This window comes from Hyla sarda, chromosome 8 (assembly GCF_029499605.1).
Source record: "Hyla sarda isolate aHylSar1 chromosome 8, aHylSar1.hap1, whole genome shotgun sequence".
Lineage (NCBI taxonomy): Eukaryota > Metazoa > Chordata > Amphibia > Anura > Hylidae > Hyla > Hyla sarda.
The window spans coordinates 158,341,684-158,368,481 of record NC_079196.1 but is presented as its reverse complement, the minus strand read 5'-3'; the positions used below and the strand labels follow the sequence as shown (position 1 = coordinate 158,368,481).

General features: G+C 44.8%; 1 protein-coding gene across 1 annotated transcript in view; it reads right to left on the bottom strand.

Moving 5' to 3' along the window:
• RRN3 (RRN3 homolog, RNA polymerase I transcription factor) overlaps positions 1 to 26,798 on the bottom strand; it is a 59,691-nt gene that overhangs the window by 14,892 nt on the left and 18,001 nt on the right. The window contains 7 exon segments of the mRNA XM_056533444.1: positions 1,786 to 1,916; positions 2,098 to 2,228; positions 12,586 to 12,718; positions 12,999 to 13,094; positions 15,819 to 15,917; positions 17,327 to 17,396; positions 26,027 to 26,090. Of these exon segments, the coding sequence (XP_056389419.1) occupies positions 1,786 to 1,916; positions 2,098 to 2,228; positions 12,586 to 12,718; positions 12,999 to 13,094; positions 15,819 to 15,917; positions 17,327 to 17,396; positions 26,027 to 26,090 (724 nt within the window).

Genomic DNA, 26,798 nt, shown 5'->3' with positions numbered 1-26,798 from the left:
ATATCAGAATTTTTCTATACCACTAAAAAATCATAGACAATCATAAAGAGGACAAAATGTAACCAAAAGTGGCACACTTTTTGACTATGCTGGCAAAATGGAAGTCTGCGTGTAAACCACAGCATATGTTTAGGTACAGTTTTAACCATCTCCCTGCGAACTGCTATGGTATAGATGTGAACCAGGAATAAGGATCACATTTCTTGGCAGTCCTTACTACTATTAGTCTCCCATCAGCCTAAAATAGCTGCTTACAAAAAAAACAAAAGCAGGCTTTAAACTCAGACAACGAAATCAAAATGTATAGACTGAAAGGGATTGTCTGGGAAATAATTTTTTTTTTAGTTAAATGTGGCAAGGCTGAGGTAAAAAAAAAAACCTGCCCTGCTCTCCAACCCTGACGATGCCTGGACTCCCTGCACAGCACTTCCTAGGCTTAACACTGCTCAGCCAAACGGGGGCTAAGTCGGGTCACAGCTGCAGACACTAACATGTTGTGCAGACACTTCCTTGTGGAAAGCCCAGAGACAGAAAGTACTGTGAAGTAGGTCTGTGCACCAGAGCAGAGTTTTTTTTTTCTTTTTTGTATTTCTCCTCAGCTTGGCAAAATTTTGCTTTAAAAAAAAAATAAAAAAACGGATATCCCAGACAATCCCTTTTAAAAGGGTACTCCACTTAATAAAAGTGTATATCCACAATTTCCTGTCAGGGATCCCATCTCTCCCCTCCTAATGCAAGCTCCGTTGTTTCTCCACAGCGTACCCTGGTCTCCACCCTCAGAGACATGCTGATGCTGAAGAGAACTGATGACCCCCCTCAGTAGATGGCCAGCCAAGACAAGTACCCCTTCTCTGCCAGTGATTGCTTGAGAAGGCCCTCACTTCTCTACAGCAAGAGCACGACTCTGAGGTGGGGTCCAACGTGCTCTGTGGAGAAGTGATTAAGCCTGCATTAGATGCTGAAGCAGGAGTTTTATTATTTATTTATCCCCCTAACCAAAAGATCCCAGCGGCCAGACCTCCGGTGATGGGCTGGCAACGTAGTGTTCTTAACACGGAAAATTGGGACTTCTGTGTTAGTGACATCACATCCCATTCTCCCCCCCCCCACCATATGAGTGGGGGGGGGGTGGGTCTATGGGAGGGAGCGTAGTGGCTAGTATACAGCTGTCACACCCATATTCATAGACATGAATGGAGGGGGCGTGGCATGGCATCATGAACATGGAAGCCCCAGGCTTCCATGCTCAGAATGCTGCAGTACCGGCCCAGAGATCGCGCCAGGTCCCAGCGGCCAGACCCCCCTGCTATCAGACATCTTATCCCCTATCCTTTGGATATAGAAGATAAGATGTACGGAGTACCAGTTTAAGGTTTAGTAAGCAAAGCAAAGGCCCCTAGCAAAATCACCTAGCATGAATTCAATACACATGTTTTTTAGGGTTAAGGGTGGATAACTAACTAGCAGAATACCTAGCGTTGCCGGATCTTCCCATCTAAACCTACAAAAATCCTCCTATTCTATCCTCTCAACTAAATATTCTTTGCACCTGCCTGCTGGGCAGTTTACAGGATGTTTTTAAGTCCGCCACCCAAGAATAATGTGATCAGGAGATATACCGAAAGTAGACTTGCATAGGACTTCAGAGAAAATATTGCATAAGTGGGTGAGTTAGATTAACTCTACTATATTTTTTGTTGACATATAAGTAACACACACACACACACACACACGGTGAGTTACATTTTATATACACACACATGCATAGATAAATAGCATACTTACACCACAGGAGTAAACTTGGCTCGAGCCAGAAAACTCCCAATATAACATGCAGCTGTCTGTCTGATAACTTGAGGATTGTTGGGATTTTGCAGTTTCTTCCAAAGATGTTCCAAAAATGCTTCAGCAAGTCCCTGCATTCAGTGTAACATAAATAATGTATTGCATGCATACATGTATATTATTTGCCATAAGATGCCCATTAACTAAACATCTCCTATATAGCCCCGTGATATAGATTTTGGGGTATCCTTGGACATACAGTCTCAATCAAGATGCATATTTGCAGAATAATAGGGAAATTACTATACGCACCAGTTTGAAGCTGCAGATGTAAAAAAGGACATATTGCACATGACAGGAAGCATGGGTTGGCAGAATCAGCTTGTCAAACACAGCAAGAAGATCCTTGTATAAATCCTTTGTTTTAATAAGATCAAAGATTCCTGAAGTATACAAACAGAGTTACAGTATACATTAATCTATTGCTTGAATAGACTGAATACAGACCAGTGAATATTTCTATGTCCTTAATGACTTAAACTACTTTACTTCAAAAATTACACCTCTTTCCTCATAGTGCCTACTAAAATAGGAATTTTGTTTGGTTGTTGTTTTGTAGATTTTGTTTGATATTCCACTTAAAGGGAACCAATCATCAGTTTTTATCATATACTAGCTGAGTACCCGGCGTTGCCCGGTTTTTCCTTCCTAATCCTTGTTGGGGAGGAAAATAAACAAAGGGGGAAGCTTTTGACTTCACATCCCATCCTCATATATTGTTGTCATATCCCAACCCCCTATCCCGTCCTCATATCCCGACCTCCTATCCAGTCATCACATCTTGACCTTACATCTCGACCCGTAATATATGTGTACCAGGTATTGAAATATCTCCAGCCGTATGGAAGTTATGTGGGAACATACATTTCCCATTGATTTGCATGGGACTTTAAACAAAAAACCCTGACCCTCACGAATGGGGGTATTTAAGGGTTAAATTAACTATTACAATATTTTAAGTGGACATATAAGTAACATGACCAAGTATTATCAAAATATCTCCAGCCGGTTGGAAGTTATGCTGTAACATGTATTTCCCATTGACTTGTATGGGACTTTAAACATAAGCCCCGCCCCTGGCAAATGTGGGTGAGTAAGGGTTAAATTACCTATCCTATGTTTGTTGTAGACATATAAGTAACGTGTGCCAATACATACACACTAGCTGAGTACCCGGCGTTGCCCGTTTTTTCCTTCCTAATCCTTGTTGGGGAGGAAAATAAACAAAGGAGGAAGCTTTTGACTTCATATCCCAGTCCTCCTATCCCGACCTGTAATATGTGTACCAGGTATTGAAATATCTCCAGCTGTACAGAAGTTATGTGGGAAAATACATTTCCCATTGATTTGCATGGGACTTTAAACAAAAACCCCGACCCTCTCAAATTAAGGGTTAAATTAACCATCCTATATTTTAAGTGGACATATAAGTAACATGTGACCAAGCATTATCAAAATATCTCCAGCCGTTTGGAAGTTATGCAGTAACAAATTTCCCATTGACTTGTATGGGACTTTAACCCCTTAAGGACGCAGGACGTAAATGTACGTCCTGGTGAGGTGGTACTTAACGCACCAGGACGTACATTTACGTCCTAAGCATAACCGCGGTCATCGGAGCGATGCCCGTGTCATGCGCGGCTGATCCCGGCTGCTGATCGCAGCCAGGGACCCGCCGGCAATGGCCGACGCTCGCGATCTCGCGGGCGTCCGCCATTAACCCCTCAGGTGCCGGGATCAATACAGATCCCGGCATCTGCGGGAGTTCGCGATTTAAATTAACGATCGGATCGCCCGCAGCGCTGCTGCGGGGATCCGATCATTCATAACGCCGCACGGAGGTCCCCTCTCCTTCCTCCGTGCGGCTCCCGGCGTCTCCTGCTCTGGTCTGTGATCGAGCAGACCAGAGAAGGAGATGACCGATAATACTGATCTGTTCTATGTCCTATACATAGAACAGATCAGTATTAACAATCATGGTATTGCTATGAATAGTCCCCTATGGGGACTATTCAAGTGTAAAAAAATGTAAAAGTAAAAGTAAAAAAAAGTGAAAAATCCCCTCCCCCAATAAAAAAGTAAAACGTCCGTTTTTTCCTATTTTACCCCCAAAAAGCGTAAAAAACATTTTTTATAGACATATTTGGTATCGCCGCGTGCGTAAATGTCCGAACTATTAAAATAAAATGTTAATGATCTCGTACGGTGAACGGCATGAACGAAAAAAAATAAAAAAAGTCCAAAATTCCTACTTTTTTAATACATTTTATTCAAAAAAAAATTATAAAAAGTGTATTAAAAGTTTTTTATATGCAAATGTGGTATCAAAAAAAAGTACAGATCATGGCGCAAAAAATGAGCCCCCATACCGCCGCTTATACGGAAAAATAAAAAAGTTAGAGGTCATCAAAATAAAGGGATTATAAACATACTAATTTGGTTAAAAAGTTTGTGATTTTTTTTAAGCGCAACAATAATATAAAAGTATATAATAATGGGTATCATTTTAATCGTATTGACCCTAAGAATAAAGAACACACGTCATTTTTACCATAAATTGTACGGCGTGAAAACAAAACCTTCCAAAATTAGCAAAATTGCGTTTTTCGTTTTAATTTCCCCACAAAAATAGTGTTTTTTGGTTGCGCCATACATTTTATGATATAATGAGTGATGTCATTACAAAGGACAACTGGTCACGCAAAAAACAAGAGTTATGATTTTTAGAAGGCGAGGAGGAAAAAATGAAAACGTAAAAATTTAATTGTCTGAGTCCTTAAGGCCAAAATGGGCTGAGTCCTTAAGGGGTTAAACATAAACCCCGCCCCTGGCAAATGGGGGTGGGTAAGGGTTAAATCACCTATCCCATGTTTGTTGTTGACAAATAAGTAACGTGCGCCAAGTTTCATGTTAATATCTTTAGCTGTTTGGACGTGATGCTGGAACATACATTCACACATACATACACACACACACAATAGCCCTCATTTACTAATGTCAACCCAACTTTTTTTGTCGGGTTGTGCAACCAAATTTGTGTTGCATAGCCCATGCGACACAAATTTGGTCGCACAACCCGACAAAAGATATCATCACTCTGAGTGTTTTTTAAACCCGTCAAAATGGGCGTGTTCCCGACAAAAAAAAAAAACACTGAGTATGATGAAAAACTCACAGGAAAACCCGTGAATTTTTCTTCATTAACCCCTTAAGGACCAAGCCCTTTTTCACCTTAAGGACCGGAGCGATTTTTGCAATTCTGATCACTGTCACTTTAAACATTAATAACTCTGGAATGCTTTTAGTTATTCTGATTCCGAGATTGTTTTTTCGTGACATATTCTACTTTAACTTAGTGGTAAAATTTTATGGTAACTTGCATCCTTTTCTTGGTGAAAAATCCCCAAATTTGATGAAAAAAATGTAAATTTAGCATTTTTCTAACTTTGAAGCTCTCTGCTTGTAAGGAAAATGGATATTCAAAATAATTTTTTTTTAGTTCACATATACAATATGTCTACTTTATGTTTGCATCATAAAATTTATGAGTTTTACTTTTGGAAGACACCAGAGGGCTTCAAAGTTCAGCAGCAATTTTGAAATTTTTCACAAAATTTTCAAACTCGCTATTTTTCATGGACCAGTTCAGTTTTGAAGTGGATTTGAAGGGTCTTCATATAAGAAATACCCCACAAATGACCTCATTATAAAAACTGCACCCCCCAAAGTATTCAAAATGACATTCAGTAAGTGTATTAACCCTTTAGATGTTTCACAGGAATAGCAGCAAAGTGAAGGAGAAAATTCAAAATCTTCATTTTTTACACTCGCATGTTCTTGTAGACCCAATTTTTGAATTTTTGCAAGGGGTAAAAAGGAGAAAATTTTTACTTGTATTTGAAACCCAATATTTCTCGAGTAAGCACATACCTCATAAGTCTATGTTAATTGTTCGGCGGGCGCAGTAGAGGGCTCAGAAGGGAAGGAGGGACAAATGGTTTTTGGGGGGCATGTCACCTTTAGGAAGCCCCTATGGTGCCAGGACAGCAAAAAAACACACATGGCATACCATTTTGGAAACTAGACCCCTCAGGTAACGTAACAAGGGGTAAAGTGAACCTTAATACCCCACATGTGTTTCACGACTTTTGCATATGTAAAAAAAATTTTTTAAAATTTACCTAAAATGCTTGGTTTCCCAAAAATTTAACATTTTTAAAAAGGGTAATAGCAGAAAATAGCCCCCAAAATTTGAAACCCAATTTCTCCCGATTCAGAAAACACCCCATATGGGGGTGAAAATTGCTCTGCTGGCGCAATACAGGTCTCAGAAGAGAAGGAGTCACATTTGGCTTTTTGAAAGCAAATTTTGCTCTGGGGGCATGCCGCATTTAGGAAGCCCCTATGGTGCCAGGACAGCAAAAAAAAAAAAAAACACATGGCATACCATTTTGCAAACTAGACCCCTCGGGGAACGTAACAAGGGGTTAAGTGAACCTTTATACCCCACAGGTGTTTCATGACTGTTGCATATGTAAAAAAAAATAAAAAATATTTTACCTAAAATGCTTGTCTTCCCAAAAATTTTACATTTTTAAAAAGGGTAATAGCAGAAAATACCCCACAAAATTTGAAGCCCAATTTCTCCCGAGTACGGCGATACCCCATATGTGACCCTAAACTGTTGCCTTGAAATACGACAGGGCTCCAAAGTGAGACCGCCATGCGCATTTGAGGCCTAAATTAGGGACTTGCATAGGGGTGGACATAGGGGTATTCTACGCCAGTGATTCCCAAACAGGGGGCCTCCAGCTGTTGTAAAACTCCCAGCATGCCTAGACAGTCAGTGGCTATCTGGCAATACTGGGAGTAGTTGTTTTGCAACAGCTGGAGGCTCCGTTCTGGAAACAGTGGCGTACCAGACGTTTTTCATTTTTATTGGGGAGGGGAGGGGGGCTGTGTAGGGGTATGTGTATATGTAGTGTTTTTTACTTTTTATTTTATTTTTTGTTAGTGTAGTGTTTTTAGGGTACAGTCGCACGGGCGGGGGTTCACAGTAGTTTCTCGCTGGCAGCTTGAGCTGTAGCAGAAAATTTGCCGCAGCTCAAACTTGCAGCCAGATACTTACTGTAATCCTCCGCCCATGTGAGTGTACCCTGTACTTTCACATTGGGGGGGGGGGGGGGGGGACATCCAGCTGTTGCAAAACTACAACTCCCAGCATGTACGATCTATCAGTGCATGCTGGGAGTTGTAGTTTTGCAACCGCTGGAGGCTCCGATTTGGACACAGTGGCGTACCAGACGTTTTTTCATTATTATTGGGGAGGGGGGCTGTGTAGGGGTATGTGTATATGTAGTGTTTTTTTACTTATTTTTTTTTGTGTTAGTGTAGTGTTTTTAGGGTACAGTCGCACGGGCGGGGGTTCACAGTAGTTTCTCGCTGGCAGCTTGAGCTGTAGCAGAAAATTTGCCGCAGCTCAAACTTGCAGCCGGATACTTACTGTAATCCTCCGTCCATGTGAGTGTACCCTGTACGTTCACATTGGGGGGGGGGGGGGGGAGAAACATCCAGCTGTTGCAAAACTACAACTCCCAGCATGTACGGTCTATAAGTGCATGCTGGGAGTTGTAGTTTTGCAACAGCTGGTAACAAACTCAGTGTTTTGCAACCAGTGTGCCTTCAGCTGTTGCAAAAGCTACAACCCCCAGCATGTACGGACAGCGGAAGGGCATGCTGGGTCTTGTAGCTATGCAACAGCCGCAGGCATACTACATTGGCTGGGGATGCTGGGGATTGTAGTTATGCAACAGCTGGAGACACACTGGTTTGCTACTTAACTCAGTGTGCCTTCAGCTGTTGCAAAACTACAACTCTCAGCAGTCACCGACAGCCAACGGGCATGCTGGGAGTTGCAGTTATGCAACCACCAGATGCACCACTACAACTCTCAGCATGCACTTTAGCTGATTGTGCAAGCTGGGAGTTGTAGTTATACAACAGCTGAAGGTACACTTTCCATAGAAAGAATGTGCCTCCAGCTGTTGCAAAACTACAAGTCCCAGCATGCCCATAAGGGCATGCTGGGAGTTGTGGCGGTCTGCCTCCTGCTGTTGCATAACTACAGCTCCCAGCATGCCCTTTTTGCATGCTGGGAGCTGTTGCTAAGCAACAGCAGGAGGCTGTCACTCACCTCCTGCTGCTGCTCCACGATGCCGCCGCACAGGTCAGTCCCTCGCCACCGCCGTCGCTCCTGGGGCCCCGATCCCAACAGGGGCGCCGGGGATCGGGGTCCCCAGCACCCGGGGTGCACGTCCCGCACCCGCTCACGTCCTCCGGAAGAGGGGCGGAGCGGGTTGCGGGAGTGACATCCGCAGCAGGCGCCCTGATCGGCCGGCCGGGAAACCGGGCGACGAATCAGGGCGATCGTGAGGTGGCACCAGTGCCACCTCACCCCTGCTGGCTCTGGCTGTTCGGGGCCGTCACTGGAGACCCGATTGACCCGGAATCCGCCGCAGATCGCTGGACTGAATTGTCCATACGCTCTCGGTCCTTAAGGACTTGGAAACGGGGGCGTATGGATACGCCCTATGTCCTTAAGGGGTTAAAACCCGACAGCTCTGAGCTGTCGGGAAATTACTGAAAACCGAGTGAATCCTACCCCCATCATGGAACAGGGTCTGTTCCATGTTGGGGGTAGTAGTACAGGGGCTGAGGGGTTGATCGCATCTGGTCTCACTTCTGAGACCCGATCAAAAGTTATTAAGCAGTGGAGCGGGCGGCACGGCCCGCTCCCCAGCGATTTATTTTACTTTCATTTTCCCCGCTGGGATCCTTGAATGGCCAGTACTGAGGAGCCATTCAGGGATCCCTGCAAGCTGCGGTGGGGAAAGATATATAGAATCGCTGGGGGTTTTGTATATGTCCCCACAGCTTCAATATATCTTGCCCCCTGCTGCGCTATATGTCTTGTCCCCCGCCGTGCTATCATATGCCCCCCGCAACGCATATGTACACACACACATATATATATATACACATATACATATATATACATACATACATATATATATGTATATACACCCCCCGCATAGCGCTATTATATACCCCCAGCAGCGCATGTGTACATATATATATCCCCCTGCATAGCGCTATTATATACCCCCCCCGCAGTGCATGTAGATATATATATAATATATATCTATATACGTATGCCTCTGAAGGGCTATTAATGACTAAGCTTCAGAAGCATATGTATTTAGAAGCAAAGTGGGGACCAGACATATAGCGTTATCTGGTCCCCACTTTGCTACAATAAATAATCCTCAGCAAACACCAGAGCTGCCCCATCGCCTCCCCCATCCCCGGTGTTATAATTACCTGTTGCCGGGGTCCGCGATGATTCTGGCTTCGGCGCTGTTGCTGTGCGCTGTCACTGTGCGCACTGACGGTGACGTCACGACGTGCGTTGGGGACGTCACTAGTCAGTGCGCACAATGACAGCGCACAGCGACAGCGCCGAAGCCAGCGTGATCGCGGACCCCGGCAACAGGTAATTATAACACCGGGGATGGGGGAGGCAAAGGGGCAGCTCTGATGTTTGCTGAGGATTATGTATTGTAGTGAAGTGGGGACCAGATAACGCTATATGTCTGGTCCCCACTTCGCTTCTACATGCGTATGCCTCTGTAGCGCAGTGGTCTCAAACATGTGGACCTCCAGATGTTGCAAAACTACAACTCCCAGAATGCCCGGACAGCCAATGGCTGTCCGTGCATGCTGGGAGTTGTAGTTTTGAAACATCTGGAGGTCCGCAAGTTGGAGACCACTGCATTAGTCATTAATAGCGCTTCAGAGGCATACATATATAGATGCGCTGCGCGGGGCATATATAATATATATCTACATGCGCTGCGGGGGGTATATAATAGCGCTATGCGGGGATATATATATATGTACACATGCGCTGCGGGGGGTATATAATAGCGCTGTGCAGGGGTGGGGGGGATATATATATATATATATATATATATATATATATATATATATATATGCACACATGCGCTGCGGGGGGCATATGATAGAGCTGTGCGGGGGGCATATATACAAATTACCCTGTAACACAATTTCCCACCTGTGCGACACAAATTTTTTTTTTTCCTGTGCGACACATTAGTAAATCAGGGAGAAAAATACACGGAGCAAATGAAGAAACACTCAAAGATAAACCCGACACTCTTAGTAAATGAGGGCCATTGAGTTTTATATATCTAGATATAGATATATAAAACGCTTGACAACGCGTTATATATGTTAAAATCTTTATCCTCACCATCCCCGGGGGACATTTTTGCCCCAGGGATGGTGAAGATATTAAGTAATAAAGTCCCTCTGGACGCCCCGTTAGTAGTCTACTTACCGCGTCCCATGGCTGAGGCCACGGTCCCGCGCCTTGCCTTGATTGACGGCTTGCATCACCTCTCTGCTCCGTCTCCTTAGGGAGCAGAGTGATAACACATGCCGGCCATCAAGACGAGGGAGCGGAATCACGGCCGCAGCGAAGGGACCCGGTAAGTATAAGTCCCCGTCCAGGGGACTACTTATGGGGAGGTCAGGTGGGGACTTAATTTCATATCTTCATTTTTCGCTGCCGGATAGCACTTGATGCGATGGCCCCGACATAAAAAAGCATTGTATGTCGATGCTGACATCGACATGAGATGGCCTCTGAGTTTTTAGGGGCAAAGACATCCCCCAGGGATGGTGAGGATAAAGATTTTAGCATATATAATGCACTGTCAAGCATTATATATATGCTAAAATGTGCTGATGGGTTCCCTTTAAGCTATGTGAAATTAAATGTAGCTCATACTTTATTTTACTAATAACTTAAAAATGTCTAATTTCCTAATTTTATATACAGGTAACGGATGTAACTCCATTATATGATCTATATAAAATTAAACATAGCCTCTAATTTAATTTATCTTATCAATGTTATTTTTTATTAAAGATTTTTTAGGAAGAATATTATATTCTTTGTACTTTACACAAATCTTCTGAATATAAATGTATTTAGGAAAGGATATTCTCTAATTAATTTACTGTTACTCTTCCCCAAAAGTACAATTTTATCTGTGTGCGTAGCTTCGCTATATATTTTATATTGTATTTTAAATGTTATTGTTCAAAAAACTTCAATAAAAATTATAATGATAAGAAAAAACTGCTCTTTGTGACATCAATCTTAGGCAGGAGTATATAATGGACAATCTATTTTTCCAAAATGTATTAATCAAAGTGTTCATTTTTACAGCATTCCAATACAAAGAACTTTTTATCACCTAAAGAAGAGCTGTCAGCTGGATACAAGGTCATTTTCACTTCAGGAATACAGCAAAATTATACCGTACATAAGGCAGCGTATTCAGTTGTTGTGTGAAATCATATGCAAGGCACTGTAAAGTGGCATCTGTCAGCTGAAAAAGCTGCCTTATGTAAGGTATACCGTATTTATCGGCGTATAACACGCACTTTTAAAACTTTAATTTGAGGCAAAAACCCTACCTGTGTGTCATATGCTGATAAATGTGCTGGTCACTGATTTAAAGCAGCCACAGCGCTGGCTGCTTGTTAAAGATCATCAGCCCAACCGTGGCCCCTTTAAATCAGTGACCAGCGGCGGCTGCTGCGGGGCAACACTCCCTTGCTTTTTATATTTTTTTATTTTTCATACCTGGCCACCCTCTGTGTGGTATCAGGGACGTCACTCATCATTCCCCGCAGCCGCTGCTGGTCACTGCTCTAAAGTGGCCGCAGCCTGGCTGCTGAACTTTGTAACAAGCAGCCAGCTCTGTGGCCACTCTGACCAGCGGCGGCTGCAGGGAATGATGAGTGACGTCCCTGACACCCCTCAGAGGAGCTGGCAGGGGACGTCACTCCTCATTCTCTATTGGCCGCACAGCCCGCAAGACCCGCCGTCTGACCTGAGCCTGCCGGCGCATGGCCAGGTTAGGAAACTAAAAAATATAAAAAGAAGGGGGGGGGGGGGTCAGAGAGAGCAGGGGGGCTTATGAGCAGGGAGGGATGATGAGGCAGTGGGAATCACAGGGAAAAGGAGGCACAAAGGGAAAATAATGATGCACAAACATAAGAGGAGGGGGAGGGGGTAAATATGGCACAGGGGCTGATAAAGGGGAAAGAATGATGTGGCACTGTGGGGTGGACCAAACTGAGAAACAGTGGGATTCAAAGTTGGGGGGATGATGAGGCATTTAGTTCAGAGCTTCCAAGTCATTAATTTTACATTTTTGACTCAGATTTTCCTGTTAAAATGAGGGTGCGTGTTATATGCCAGTGCATGTTACACACCGATAAATACAGTAATTACACTGTATTTATTAAGTGAAAAGGACCTTAGATCCAGCTAACAGCCCTTCTTTAGGTCGTAACACAAAATATAGACTGGCTCAGGTTACTTATATGACCCATATCTGCATTGGGGGTTCCTTTAGCATAGCATACAGACTAGCATAGCATACAGCTCTATTTTGTCCAGTAAAACTACGAACACCAATCAGGTGATGAGTGTTTCTATAATGTAATGGATCTGGCACTGCCTTCATTTTCATTCTTTTGCTCTTATGACATAGTATAACAATGTAAACGCCTAAAACAGATGTCAGTGACCCTTGCTTGTTTGGTCTTGTGAAGCATCACATACATACTGCTATAACTCACCGTTTTGGAAACAAATGTCTTTGATGTAAGAGAAGACCACAGACAGACATATGTCCAGGCGTTCAGCAGCAGGGTGGGCCATTGTTTCACTGACAGTATTTGCACTCTTCTGTTGTGGGTCTTCATCTTCATCCTGCAAGGTGAACACCTTTAAGCATACAATGACAAAAGAAACTACTGCAAACACTTATGTACCTGCCCTTTTCCTTGGTGATATGATGTAAACCACAGACGGAGACCATCAATAGCTAGATGAACGACGCACGCTGGATTTCTGACTGCCCAAAGAACAAACTTTGGGTGTAGGTGTTCCCAAGACATTAGATTATCAGCTGATTCTGCAAAAACTTACAGGATCTCTTAACTGAGAGCTCATATCTACAAAACATACACAGGAATATAGAATATCTTACCATGTTAAATAGTGCTTCCTCTGCAGCATTTAACTCCTTACAAGCAGTCCATGCATTTTCTTCTGCATCTTCTATATCTTGGCGAGGTGCACTCACCTGAAACAAGAGGAGGGAAAAAAATAATACAAAGCACTTTTTTCTGATCATAAGGATGAGAGAGAAAAAAAAAATATATAATATAAATACAGTGATCCCTCAACATACGATGGTAATTCGTTCCAAATGAACCATCGTTACTTGAATCCATCGTATGTTGAGGGATCCGTGCAATAATAATAAAGAAATTTATACTCACATGTCCCTGCCGCTCCGAACTGTTACCGCTGCCCTGCATCATTGCTCTCCATCGCTGTTATGTCCCCGGGGTGTCCCCGCTGCTCCGGACCGTTACTGATGCCCTTGATCGTCGCTCTCCATCGCCGTCATAATGTCCCTACACATGCTGCTCCTATTGGATAACGGGAAGGCGTGCGCGGCGACATGATGATGACGAAGGAGACCAACGGCCATGCAGCGTAGCCTAAAGAGGACGGTCCGGAGCGTCGAGGACAGGTGAGAGACACTCACTGGGGCACATTAAATGGCTATCTGGCAGCAACTGAAGCAGTCTGCGCTGCCGGATAGCTGTTTATTCGATGGCCCTGACATACAAAAGCATTGTATGTTGATGCTGCCTTCAACATGCGATGGCATCTGAGAGGCCATCGTATGTTTAAATTATCGTAGGTCGGTGGATATTTGTGCGTATATGTAAATATATATCCATGTTGGCCTTGCACCCCACCCACCTCTATCAGGTGTGTATATAAGGTGGCTTGGATGTTCCAGATCCTGCCATGCTTACTGAACTGTTCACACAGAGGCATATTCACAGTGTAGGGTCCGTCCCAGGAGGCTACCTTATCGCGGTGGGACGGTCCAAGCTATTTGACCGCCGGCGGAGACAAATTTGCGAGCTAAGTGCCTCACTATTTCATAGTTTCACATTTGCATCTATTACACCATAGCTGTATAGCTCTCCATGTTTTAACTGCATATTCATGTTGCACCTATATCCTTGTGCTGGCAGTGTGCTGCTGCATTCTTCTGTTGCTGTATATCTAGCCTAGTAGCGTGCACCTGTAGGCCAGGTCCACATAATAGTTTGGTATCAACTAAAGTGCTGGCTGACTTATTCTTTGTCTGTATTGCACATACGGGGGAGTGGCTACCTCCATGTTGGCCTTGCACCCCACCCACCTCTATCAGGTGTGTATATAAGGTGGCTTGGATGTTCCAGATCCTGCCATGCTTACTGAACTGTTCACACAGAGGCATATTCACAGTGTAGGGTCCGTCCCAGGAGGCTACCTTATCGCGGTGGGACGGTCCAAGCTATTTGACCGCCGGCGGAGACAAATTTGCGAGCTAAGTGCCTCACTATTTCATAGTTTCACATTTGCATCTATTACACCATAGCTGTATAGCTCTCCATGTTTTAACTGCATATTCATGTTGCACCTATATCCTTGTGCTGGCAGTGTGCTGCTGCATTCTTCTGTTGCTGTATATCTAGCCTAGTAGCGTGCACCTGTAGGCCAGGTCCACATAATAGTTTGGTATCAACTAAAGTGCTGGCTGACTTATTCTTTGTCTGTATTGCACATACGGGGGAGTGGCTACCTCCATGTTGGCCTTGCACCCCACCCACCTCTATCAGGTGTGTATATAAGGTGGCTTGGATGTTCCAGATCCTGCCATGCTTACTGAACTGTTCACACAGAGGCATATTCACAGTGTAGGGTCCGTCCCAGGAGGCTACCTTATCGCGGTGGGACGGTCCAAGCTATTTGACCGCCGGCGGAGACAAATTTGCGAGCTAAGTGCCTCACTATTTCATAGTTTCACATTTGCATCTATTACACCATAGCTGTATAGCTCTCCATGTTTTAACTGCATATTCATGTTGCACCTATATCCTTGTGCTGGCAGTGTGCTGCTGCATTCTTCTGTTGCTGTAAATATATATATATATCTATATAAATATATATAACCTGCCTCAGACTCCACTGCAAATTCACAGCAAAAACTCCAAATCTGTCTGAACAACTGCGCACACTGCAGATTTTCTGCAGCAGAAAATGAGTCAAAGGCAGTAGTGGATCCAGATGGAAAGTGACATATAAAGAAAGGTGTTCTACTTTCTTCAACCAGCTGGATCCACTAATGCCTTTTGTCACATTTTCAGCTGCAGAAAATCCGTATTTTCTGCAGCTGTATTTGCATTGTGTGTTCCTAGCCTAACTGAAAATACAGCTGTTCAGTGTAGCTGCAGTATGTTTCTACCATTAAGGGCCTTTAAATGTCATTAAAAAAAACTTTTCATATGTTATAGAGACATATTGAATGCTTTGTTTGGTCGGGATCTCAGTGAGGAGACCATGATCAACCACTAGAACGAGCTGGGAAAAGTGTGCGCTTCTCCCGACACCATGTCACATAACCAAGACGGTCTTATACTGTAAGTCTGTGGGATCTTCTCTGTCACTTGCACAGATCGGGGAGAGAAGCACTCGGAAGTACTCGTCTTTCCTGTCTGTTCTAATGATTGGTCGGTTTGAAATGTTCCTAGTTTTCTTTGTAATTACAGGTACCTTTTCTAATTAACCTAAAGTTGCAATACTTTTAAATAGCAGCAGCAGGATTTTAGTTATTCATGGTTTTTGCAATTGACACCACAGAAGAGAATGAAAGACAAAGAGGTTTCTGGATCACAAACATCAGAACTACTTTTAGCAATGATCTGAGAAACCAATACATTGAACATCAAAATATACTTACATCAAGTTTAAGCAATTTTTCAATTATGAGTTCCAAAATTTCCAGCCTGATCATAGGGAAGTATACGGTGACCCGTAAAAGGTTATGTACATAACATTGCTAAATAAGAAAAAAACAACTGTCAGTGTGAAGACACAGCTGAAAAGTGTCAGAATTAAACACAGACTACACACGGTCATTTTATCAAGCATGTTCTGTGAGCACCTCCCCCCTCCCTGAGTCACATCCATTCCAAAAGCAGAAGGCGGGTGACCGGCGCTGTGGAGAAAACAAGAAATGTGGAGTGTGACCCCTGTAAAAACAAAATAAAGAATCCATTCCTGGAAGTCTGTGTTGTGCCCCTTCTGTTCTTGCTCCAATAAATGTATGAATAAACTGACATCTGGGTGTTACTAGTTGGGGGCTTGTCTCTGCACTCTTTCACACTGACTGATCAGACCATGTCAGAATACACAGGAAAAATAGAAAAAGGGGCAAATAACAACCAAAAGATTAAAACCTAACTCTTAAATCTTAAAATAATTTTTAACCCAAATAATTTTTTTTAAATCCCATTCTAATGCTAAGCATTCAACGTTTTTACAACCTTTGAAATATACCTCGTAGCTAGAATATAGAACCAGCTAATAAGGATTTTATCAGTGACACGTAAGATAGCATATGGAGGTAATATAAACAAATATTATCCAATGCTAATGTAGCAGAAACCTGCTGACAATAATGCAACAATAAAAATGCAATGTCAGTTTGATCTTATGGTCGTATTAAGCCACTGGTAAATTGGTCCCCTTTTCTGCTTTTGCAGATTTTTAGAATTACAATTGCTCTTATGACCTTCCAGTTGGTTAAGATCATTTTGTTCATAGAATTTAGACTATGTAGGGCTCTACCTCTTTGAAAAGGCGAATGGAAATGCTCAGTTGTCAATTTATTTATAAACTTTTATGAGGAATAACAGAGGAACAGTCCAATGGAGTATTACGTAAAATACAAGTATTTACTAAAGCAGACATGTCAGTCTAAATCAATCCAATGCCAGTGCAGGATTTCACCAGATTATCAAGAGTTGTGGACCAGAGTTTGAGCTGGTGGTCATTTCCACAACAATTTTGGCCTGCTTACAGGCATATATTAATAAATTCAGCACATGGGGCAGACCACGCATATCTGTATGAAATCATGCCCCACCCATTTGATGAGTGCTATCCAAAACAGCCAAAGGTTGCATATTTTTTGTGTACAGCTGGCGTCTGAGCAAAAATTGTGACTTTTGGCCATTTTCTTTTTTTATTATCTTTTTTAGCAAAACACAGCATAATAATCGCCCCCTAAATCTATGTATTTTTAAGATACAACATTCACTAATTTAAATAACTAGCAAGTCAGGCTCAAATACCAAATTATACAAGTTTGAATGGTAACTAATCCTTATACGACTATGAGATCAACTGTTAAAATTGAATAAAAACAGTGCAGATAAGGAATTATTTTTTGTGTGAAAATCTCACCATGACTCTTGGCGATTTTTTTATATAGGGGAATTTTTCCACAAGAATTGGTATTAGGAAACGTGGAGCTCTGCATGGAATAAAAACAAATAATAATTACGAAAGATTATATTTACTACATTTTTAAAAGAACCCTTCATAAAGAGAGCTGGGGACTGCCCTTCAGGGGCTACCTGTCCCCCGTTAACCCAACCAGCAGCAATACAACGTATTTAAAACTATTTTCCGAATCCATAGCAAAAGTAAAGAAGTCATTAGGGCCAATGGGCAGAAGCAGAAGCCCAGAAACAGAAAAAGACAAATATATGATAACGGTGTCATGTGTACAGGTTTTTAATTGCTTTATTATTGAATACAAAGCCAGGAATGGTTTTCAAAAGAGAAGTCTCAGTCTTTCCTTTATATGTATACACCCTAAGGGAGGGATCAAACAACATTGATCACCAAGTGAAAAAAAGATTTTTATGCTTACCGTAAAATCTTTCTCAGAGGACACAGACCATGGGTATATGCTGCTGTCACTAGGAGGCTTGACACTAGGCAACAAGAAAAGTCGGCCCCTCCCAGCAAGATATACTCGCCCACAGGCACTGAGCTAATCAGTTTAGTCCCAGAGCAGTAGGAGAGGACCGACAGGTCAGAAAAAAACAGAACCGTCCAAGGAACCACAGAATAAAAATTAACTGAAAACACCCTTGGACAGGTAACGAAACCAGGAACACCAGAATAAATGGGTGGGAGCTGTGTCCCCAATGGATCCTCCGAGAAAGAGATTTTTGTTGTGGAGAGCACAGGAGGCTCCGACAGAACGAGTGGAATGAGCCGAGACCCTGAAAGGAGGGGGTCTTCCCTTTGCAGCGGTAAGCTTCCGAAATGGCCGAACTGATCCACCGTCAAATGGTTGACATTGAAGCAGGAAGTCCCTTATGACCACCCTCTGTAAGCACAAAGAAGGAGTCACACTGTCTGAAGGGAGTAGTGACTCAGAGATAGATCCGAACAGCTCGGACCACATCAAGCCCATGAAGCAAACGCTCCCTGAGATGAGAAGGAGCAGAACAAAAAGACAGAAGGACAATGTCCTCAATGAGGTGAAAGGTGGAAACCACCTTAGGCAAAAAGGACAGAACCGGACGAAAAACAACCTTGTCCTGGTGTAAAACAAGGTAGGGAGAGCTGCAGGACAGAGCTGCCAGCTCTGAAACCCTTCTAATGGAAGTAACCCGAGAACCAGATTAAGATGCAGTAGTCCAGCATAAAGATACAAACAGGGGAGCACTCACAAGGTCCACTCACGGTTACGGTGCCAAGAGATTCTTTATTCGGGTGCAAGTTAAAAGTAACAGCTGGACGCCAGGTCCCCGTAGCTCAGGTAAGCCGCTTTCACGCCAACACAAAGGGCGCTTCTTCAGACCTTCAGGGCGCTTCTCCAGGTCTGAAGAAGCGCCCTGTGTGTTGGCGTGAAAGCGGCTTACCTGAGCTACGGGGACCTGGCGTCCAGCTGTTACTTTTAACTCGCACCCGAATAAAGAATCTCTTGGCACCGTAACCGTGAGTGGACCTCGTGAGTGCTCCCCTGTTTGCATATCTGTGAAGCCTTTCATTAGGGGTGTTAGCACCTTTAGTCCAGGAACGGTGCACCGCAAGTCTGGGACCTTTCTTTGGTTTGCCCTAGCCTGCGACACATGTAGGACTGTGAGCCTTGGTTGGTAGTGCCGATCGTTATTTTTATCATTGCGACCTGTAAGGTAGGGTCGCATGAGCCACACCTTGAAGAAAGGTCCGGACATGAGGATAGGACGCCAGGGGTCATTGAAAAAGAATGGAAAGAGCCGAAACTTGTCCCTTAAGGGAACTAAGGGACAAGCGCTGTTCTAGCCCGGACTGAAAGAAAGAAGTCGGGGGAGAGAAAACGAGTGAGATTCACACCAACAAAAATAAGACTGCCAAGTACGGTGGTAAATCTTAGCAGAACAGGGCTTGCACGCTTTGATCATAGTGCGAATTACCTGGGGAGAAAAACCCCTGGCCCTAAGAACCGCGGTCTCAACCAAAAGCCGTCAAATGCAGCGACTGTAAATTGGGGTGGCAAAGAGGACCCCGAGAGCGCAGATCCGGTCGAAGTGGGAGGAGCAGCGGCACGTCATCCACCAGCCGAACCACGTCGGCGCACCATGCCCGCCTGGGCCAACCTGGTGCCACGAGAATGGTTGGGATTCCCTCCGCTCAGCTTCCACAGGACCCTGGGAAGAAGGGGAAGAGGCAGGAAGAGATAGGGGAGGGCGAAGTGGGACCAGGGAATCACCAAGGCGTCCACGGCTAGGGCCAAGGGATCCCAGGACTTTGCCACAAACCGAGGAACTTTTTGGTTGTGGCGGGACACAAACAGGTCCACATCTGGGGTGCCCCAGAGGTTGCAGATTTCCACAAACACTTCCGGATGAAGAGACCACTTGCTGGGGTTGGATGAGGAGCGACTGAGAAAGTCCGCCTCCCAATTCTTCACTCCTGGTATGTGATCGCCAAGATGGACGGAACCCTGAGCTCCGCCTATAGATGGATCTTGGAGACTTCTGCCATCGCCACTAAGCTGCGCGTGCCACCCTGACGGTCGACATATGCTACAGCTGTGGAGTTGTCCGACTGGACACGAACAGGACGGCCCTGGAGAAGGCACTCCCAATGGCGGAGGCAAAGGTAGATCACTCTGAGTTCCAGGATGTTGATGGGGAGAAGAGTTTCCTGAGGGGACTGTCCAGTCCCGGAGGACTCCTCCCCAACTGCTGAGACTGGCATCAGTCGTGATGACCTGTCAGTGAAGGGGCAGGAAGGATTGCTCCTGATGAAGAAGAGGGGACTGAAGCCACCACAGAAGGGACCGCCGAGTTCTGAGAGGGAGGATAATCTTGTGATCAAGGGTTAGCGGAGACGTGTCCCACCGGGACAGGGAGCATTTTGAAGAGGATGATAATGAATCTGGGCAAAAGGAACAGCTTCAAAGGCTGCCATCATGCGACCCAGGACGTGCATGCAGACCTGAATGGAAACTGGAACAGGACCTCGAAGACTCCGAACTGACGATAATAGGGCAAGGCGCTTGTCTGGCTGAAGAAAAATCCGGGCAGACGCCATGTCGAATCGCAGTCCTAGAAAGGTTAGGGACTGAGAGGGAGTCAGATTAAACTTGTCCCGATTGACCATCCAGCCGAAGCATGATAGGGTCTGAAGGGTGAGACGGTGACTCTCTTGGTTCTTGGCCAAGATTGGAGCCTTGACCAGGAGGTCGTCCAGGTAGGGAATTACCGACACACCCCGTGCCCACAGAATGGCGATCACGGCTGCCAGGACCTTAGTGAAAACCCAAGGAGCGGTGACTAGGCCAAAGGGAAGAGCTACAAACTGAAAATGTCCCTCTGGAAGAGAGAAGCGAAGATATCCCTGATGTCCAGGAAAAATGGGGATATGGAGGTAGGCATCTCGGATGTCCACCAAGGAAAGAAACTCCCCTTGATCCATGAACCCCACAACCGAACGGAGGGACTCCATACAGAAGTGTCGGATGAGTAGACGCCGGTTGAGGCGCTTCAGATCCAAGATCGGGCGAATAGGCCAAGTGGAGTGGCCAAGATCTGGGACAATAACTCCCTGAGCGAGAAGGGTGTGAAGCGCGTCCCGAAAGGCCCTTGCCAAAGAAGGAGAAGTGGGGGGGGGGGGGGGGGGGGAGCTGGAACGAAAAAAACGATCCCTTGGAAAGATAGTAAACGACATCTCGGACCCAGGAGTCCTTCACGTGGGCAGACCAGACGTCCTGGAAGAGCGATAAACGTCCTCCCACCCGAGAAAAATCTGCAGGTGGGGGCGTCCCTTCAGGCAGAATTAGGCTTGAGGACACCGGAGCGGTTGTCAGATTTCAAGGAGGGACAGGCCTTAACCCCTTAAGGACTCAGGGTTTTTCAGTTTTTGCACTTTCCTCATTACCTTTAAAAATTTTGCACCTAAAAATCCATATGATGGCTTATTTTTTGCGCCACCAATTCTTCTTTGTAATGACATCAGTCGTTTCACCCAAAAATCTACGGCAAAACTGAAAAAAAAAAATCATTGTGCGACAAAATTGAAGAAAAAACACCATTTTGTAATTTTTGGGGGCTTCAGTTTCTACACAGTGCATTTTTTGGTAAAAATGACACCTTCTATTTATTCTGTAGGTCCATACGATTAAAATGATACCCTACTTATATCGGTTTGATTTTGTTGTACCTCTGAAAAAAATCATGACTACATGCAGGAAAATTTATACGTTTAAAATTGTCATCTTCTGACCCCTATAACTCTTATTTTTCTGCGTATGGGGCGGTATGAGGGCTTATTTTTTGCGCCGTGGTCTGAAGTTTTTAGCAGTACCATTTTTGTATTGATCGGACTTATTGATGTTTTATTCATGATATAAAAAGTGACCAAAAATGCGCTATTTTGGACTTTGGAATTTTTTTTTTGCGCGTACGCCATTGACCATGCGGTTTAATTAAGGATATATTTTTTATAATTCGGACATTTTTGCACGCAGTGATACCACATAGGTTCATTTTTATTTACACTGTTTATTTTTTTAAATGGGAAAAGGGGGCGATTCAAACTTTTATTAGGGAAGGTGTTAAGTGATCTTTATTAATTTTTTTTTACAATGTTATAGCTCCCATAGGGGGCTATAACACTGCACACACTGATCTTTTACATTGATCAATGGTTTCTCATAGGAAACGATTGATCAATGATTCTGCCGCTTGACTGCTCATGCCTGGATCTCATGCATTGAGCAGTCATTCGGTGATCGGACAACAGTAGGTAAGGTAAGGAACCCTCCTGCTGTCCTAGAGCTATTCGGGATGCCGCGATTTCGCCGCAGCCATTCTAAACAGCCCCCTGAGCTAACCGGCAACGTTTTACATTCACTTTAGACGAGGCGGTCAACTTTGAATGCTGCGTCTAAAGGATTAATAGTGTGCGGCACTGCAATCAGTGCTGCGCGCTATTAGCCACAGGTCACGGCCGGGCCCGACCCGCTATGACGTGGTGCCACGCTGCAGCCGCCCGTTTTATAAAAGAGAGCGGACTCAGGACGTACAGGTACGCCCTGAGTCCTTAAGGAGTAAAAGGAAGGGAACTTCTCCCAAGAGGGCGCCGGTCTGGTCGCCCTACTGGAGCCACAGGTCTGAAAGGAACGAAAGGATGTCGACTAACGTCTGGAGTCGGTACTGCGAGATTTATTCTGTGGCAATAAAGAACTCTTACCGCCAGTTGCCTCAAATGATCTCATCGAGGCGCTTACCAAACAGTCGGGACCTGGTAAAAGAAAGCTCTGAGAGAGATATCTTAGAAGCGGCATCAGTGTCCCAGGCCTTGAGCCCCATGGAATGACGAAGGGCCACCAGATTGCCAGTGGCAAAAGCTGCACAACAGGCAGATTGCATAGAAGCGGAGCACAAGTAGTCTCCAGCATTGGAGAGTTAAAGTGCCAGATCCGCCAGTTCCTCCGCAGGGGACCTGGATAGAATGCCCTGGCGGAGCTGGGAAGACCAGACAGGAAGGGCTTTGGACACCCAAGCAGAAGCGAAAGCAGGAAGTAAGGATGAACCCGCTGCTTCAAAGGAGTATTTTGCTAGATTTTCAATACGCTTGTCCGCCGGGTCCTTGAAGGAAGCCGCACCCACCAAAGGCAGAGTAGTTGCTTTTGAAAGGCTGGAGACCGGTGGATCCACAGTTGGTGGAGATGTCCACTTTGCAATGAGGTCCTGGGCAAAAGGAAATTGAGCTTGGACCTTCTTGGTTCCTTGAAAGCGCTTATGAGGATGCTTCCAGGTGGTTTCCAGTAAGGTATCAAATTCAGCGTGAGAGCTGAACACCTTAGGTCAGGGATGGGAGCCGTGAAAGGAAAAACTTATGGAGCTGTGTCCAAAGTTCCTGGGTCCTCTAGATGAAAAGTGTCCCTTATGGCCGAGACCAAGGTGTCAGAGGCAGAACCTGAAGCCTCATCTTCCAGTTCCCCAGGAGAGTGGGAGCGGGTGGAGGCATCCTTGGATGAAGGTGAAACTGACCTGTTGCGCAGATCTGGAAACCCAGAGTGGCGACTAGAAGAGTGGCCCCTGTAGGAGGGGCGGATTCGGGATGTTGAGGAAGAGGAGTGATACCTATGAGGAGAGCGCCTATATTTACTCCCAGACTCTGGATATGAGCCAGAGGAAAAACCCCTAGGGCACTTTTGAGAGCGCTTAAAAGAAGGGGAACGAGCCTCTCTGGAGGGCGGGCACAAGGCAGACTTCTCCAATGCAGTCACCATGGAACGAGAGACCTGTGCCAAGTCAGAAATAGACTGGGAGAGGGAAGCCATTCAAGAGGGGGTGCAGAGCCCACAAGTTCTGGATGAACATCCTGGGGAGATATACCAGGAGGTCCAGGGCGCGTAGTGGTGCAGGCACAACAATTGGGTTCAGCAGAACCACATGGTAGTTTAGCTTTGCAAGTTACACCGGCATAATAGGTGACCAGGGTCGCCGGAGCGTGTCTAGAGGGTGGGTCAGTTCTGGGCTGTGACATAGTGCCAGCAAAGTAACAGTAGAAAAGGAGCAGTCTCACCCAAGTCTGTGTCGTTCAGAATAGAAGAAGCAGGCTGTATGACAGAAAAAACAGAAGCTTCAGAATGGAGCTGGTGAGAAGGAGAGGGCAGGGCTGTATCAGACAACCTCTCAGGTGTGATTGGCCTCCACTGCGCGTGAACTGCGCTGATGGGTGGAGAGAACGGTCCCTCAATACTGACAAAATGAGCATTGGTAGAAAAAAAAATGCCCCCCAGAGGAGTGGGCGGGGCTATGCCCCATGAGAAGTGTCCCAAGGCCATTATTAAAAGGGTGCCCCGAATAGTTTATTAGATATGGGGGCAGTGGGGGGGGGATTGCCTGCCGTGCGAGATGAGCACGGACGACAGACAATAACCCCAGTGCCCCGGCCATCAATAGGATGCGGCCAACGTTAAAACCTGCGGGCTCGAATATGCGCCGGCGTGATATTGCGGCCGACATTATAGTAAAACATGCCGGCATGCATAAGCTGGCGTGAGATCCCGGACGACATTACAGAAAAGCTTGCGCTTGGGCCGCCATAGCAGATGCGGCCGGAGCGATCAACATGCCGGTACGAACATATGCTGGCGCATATAAGCCGGCGGGAGGAATGGCCGACATAAGGAGCTAGTGCTCCGGCCGCAATAGATTAAAACGCGGATACACGTCAGCGTGGCTGCCAAGCAAAACAAATTGTAAATAACTAATGTAATTTTTTTTTTTAATTACCAAAAAGATTTTGCCCCCAATAAGGATGCTTAAGACATTGCACCCACCCCAACACTGCTTCTAAACTCAAGCAGGAAGGTATAAGGAGGGTGGGCTCAAATAAGGGGGCTACAGAGGTTGAGAATCTTCAGAGAGGTCCGAACATGAAAGAAAAAAGAAAAAAAAAAAAAGGGGCATACTCACCTTTGCCTTGAAAACTTACCTAATGAAGTCTTCAGTCAGCTAATGGTCACCTGCATCATGCCAGGCTGAAACAGCGAGACAAGCAGGGAAATAGGGGGACCCAGACCCATGAGGTACAACCCCAGGTGCTGACCGTTGGCGAGAAGGTGTTGACAGTACATGACTCAATGTCTGTGCCCCTTCTTCGCAAATGGGGAAACAGTGAACGAGTCCCCACCTGAAAAAAAGAGAAATAAAAGGGAGAAAGAAATCTAACTATACATCCCTAATTTAAAAAATAAGAAAGGAATTGACCAGGTCTGGAGAACACCAGAGCAGCATCTGCCTCCTACAGACACTAAGCTAAAACTGGTTAGCTCAGTGCCTGAGGGCTGGTATATCCTGCTGGGAGGGGCAGACTTTTCTTGTTGTCAGGGTCTAGCCTCCTAGTGACAGCAGCATATACCCATGGTCTGTGTGCCCCCCAATGGAGCTGATCGAGAAATAAAAAAGTGGGGCGATTTTTCCCATCACAGCTCAGCCTTTAGTTTACCAGAGCTCAATAAGATAGGAAAGCTGAGCTGTGATTTCTCACACATTGTGATAAATCAGGGCAAGTGTTTTTTGGGAAAGTGTCACTAGTGTGCTGTTTTTTTGAGCCAAAAGCAAAAGTGGATCCAGAAGGAAAGAGAAGGATTAGTCCTTTTTTTAATAATCTACTTCTGGCTTTAGATTTTAAAACAAAAAAAACTGCTTTAAAGTGGTACCCCTCCCCCCATCAATCTCCGGGCCGGCACCCCGCCGTTCTGAACATTGGCTTTGTGCGGCCATGACGCTACGCCCTGCCCCCTTCATTCATGTCTATGGGAGGGGGAGTGACAGCTGTGTTCGAGCAACCAAAGCCGTGATGCCCCCTCCCATACACATGAATGGTGGGGGGGCAAGGTGTGACATCACAAACATGGCCGCCGAAGCTGGTGTCTGAACATAAATGTTCAGAACGCAAGAGTGCCGGCCCAAAGATCACCGGATGCCATGTGGGTCTAGCACTGGCGTTCCCCCCCATTTGCATGCACATCCTGTAATAGGAAAAGGAGACAAGTTTATAAGTGTATAACTTTACATGCCCTAAAATTTTAAAAATTCATTATAAAGATAGCAATGTCCCTTTAAAGCTAGAAAAAGTACTCACGAAGGAACGTATTGTGCTATCATCTGCAAAGTCCTGTGGCAAGTGTTAAATGTTGAGACAAGATCTATGAAATAAAAGGAAAAATTTCAGTTGTTACAATCATAATTTAGCTCTTTTTTTATAAAAATTAACAGACTGGACCCACTCCTGGGTAATCTGTCCTATTGGTCTGCATAAGCAATTTGACATTTAGGTTAGGTTTAAATAGAGCTTCACAGCTATTCGTCGACATTCTGCCACGAAAGGGATGCTAACGTAACATACGCTTATTAGCTGGGCAACAGCTCAGAAGCCCATGCTATTGAGTCCCATTACAGGGGTGTGGAAATTTTATAAAAAACTACTTGTCCACGGGACTAAACTGGAGCAAAATCTACTTGTCCCTCCTGACGATCCACTTGTCTGGGCCAATTTTCGCTTTTACGCTCTAATTTTTTCCTCCTCGCCCTATAATAGCCATAACTACCTACTATAATGATACCTTTTAATTTTTCAATAACATATTCTCTGAACCAAAAAATATATATATATTAAGGGAAGTGAAATTGAAATAGTAAAAGCTAATTTAGCAGATTTGGTGGTTTTCTTTTCTGCGCCATTTACCTTGTGGTTGAGGTAACATATTAGTTTTATACTTTAGGCGCCTGATTACAGTGATACCAGATTTGTATCGTTTACGTCATGTTTTACTAATTCTGAATGTTTTCTGATTTTTTTATTTGCCATTTTTTAACCCCTGTAGCTTTATTTTTTTCCGCATACCAGGCTGTAT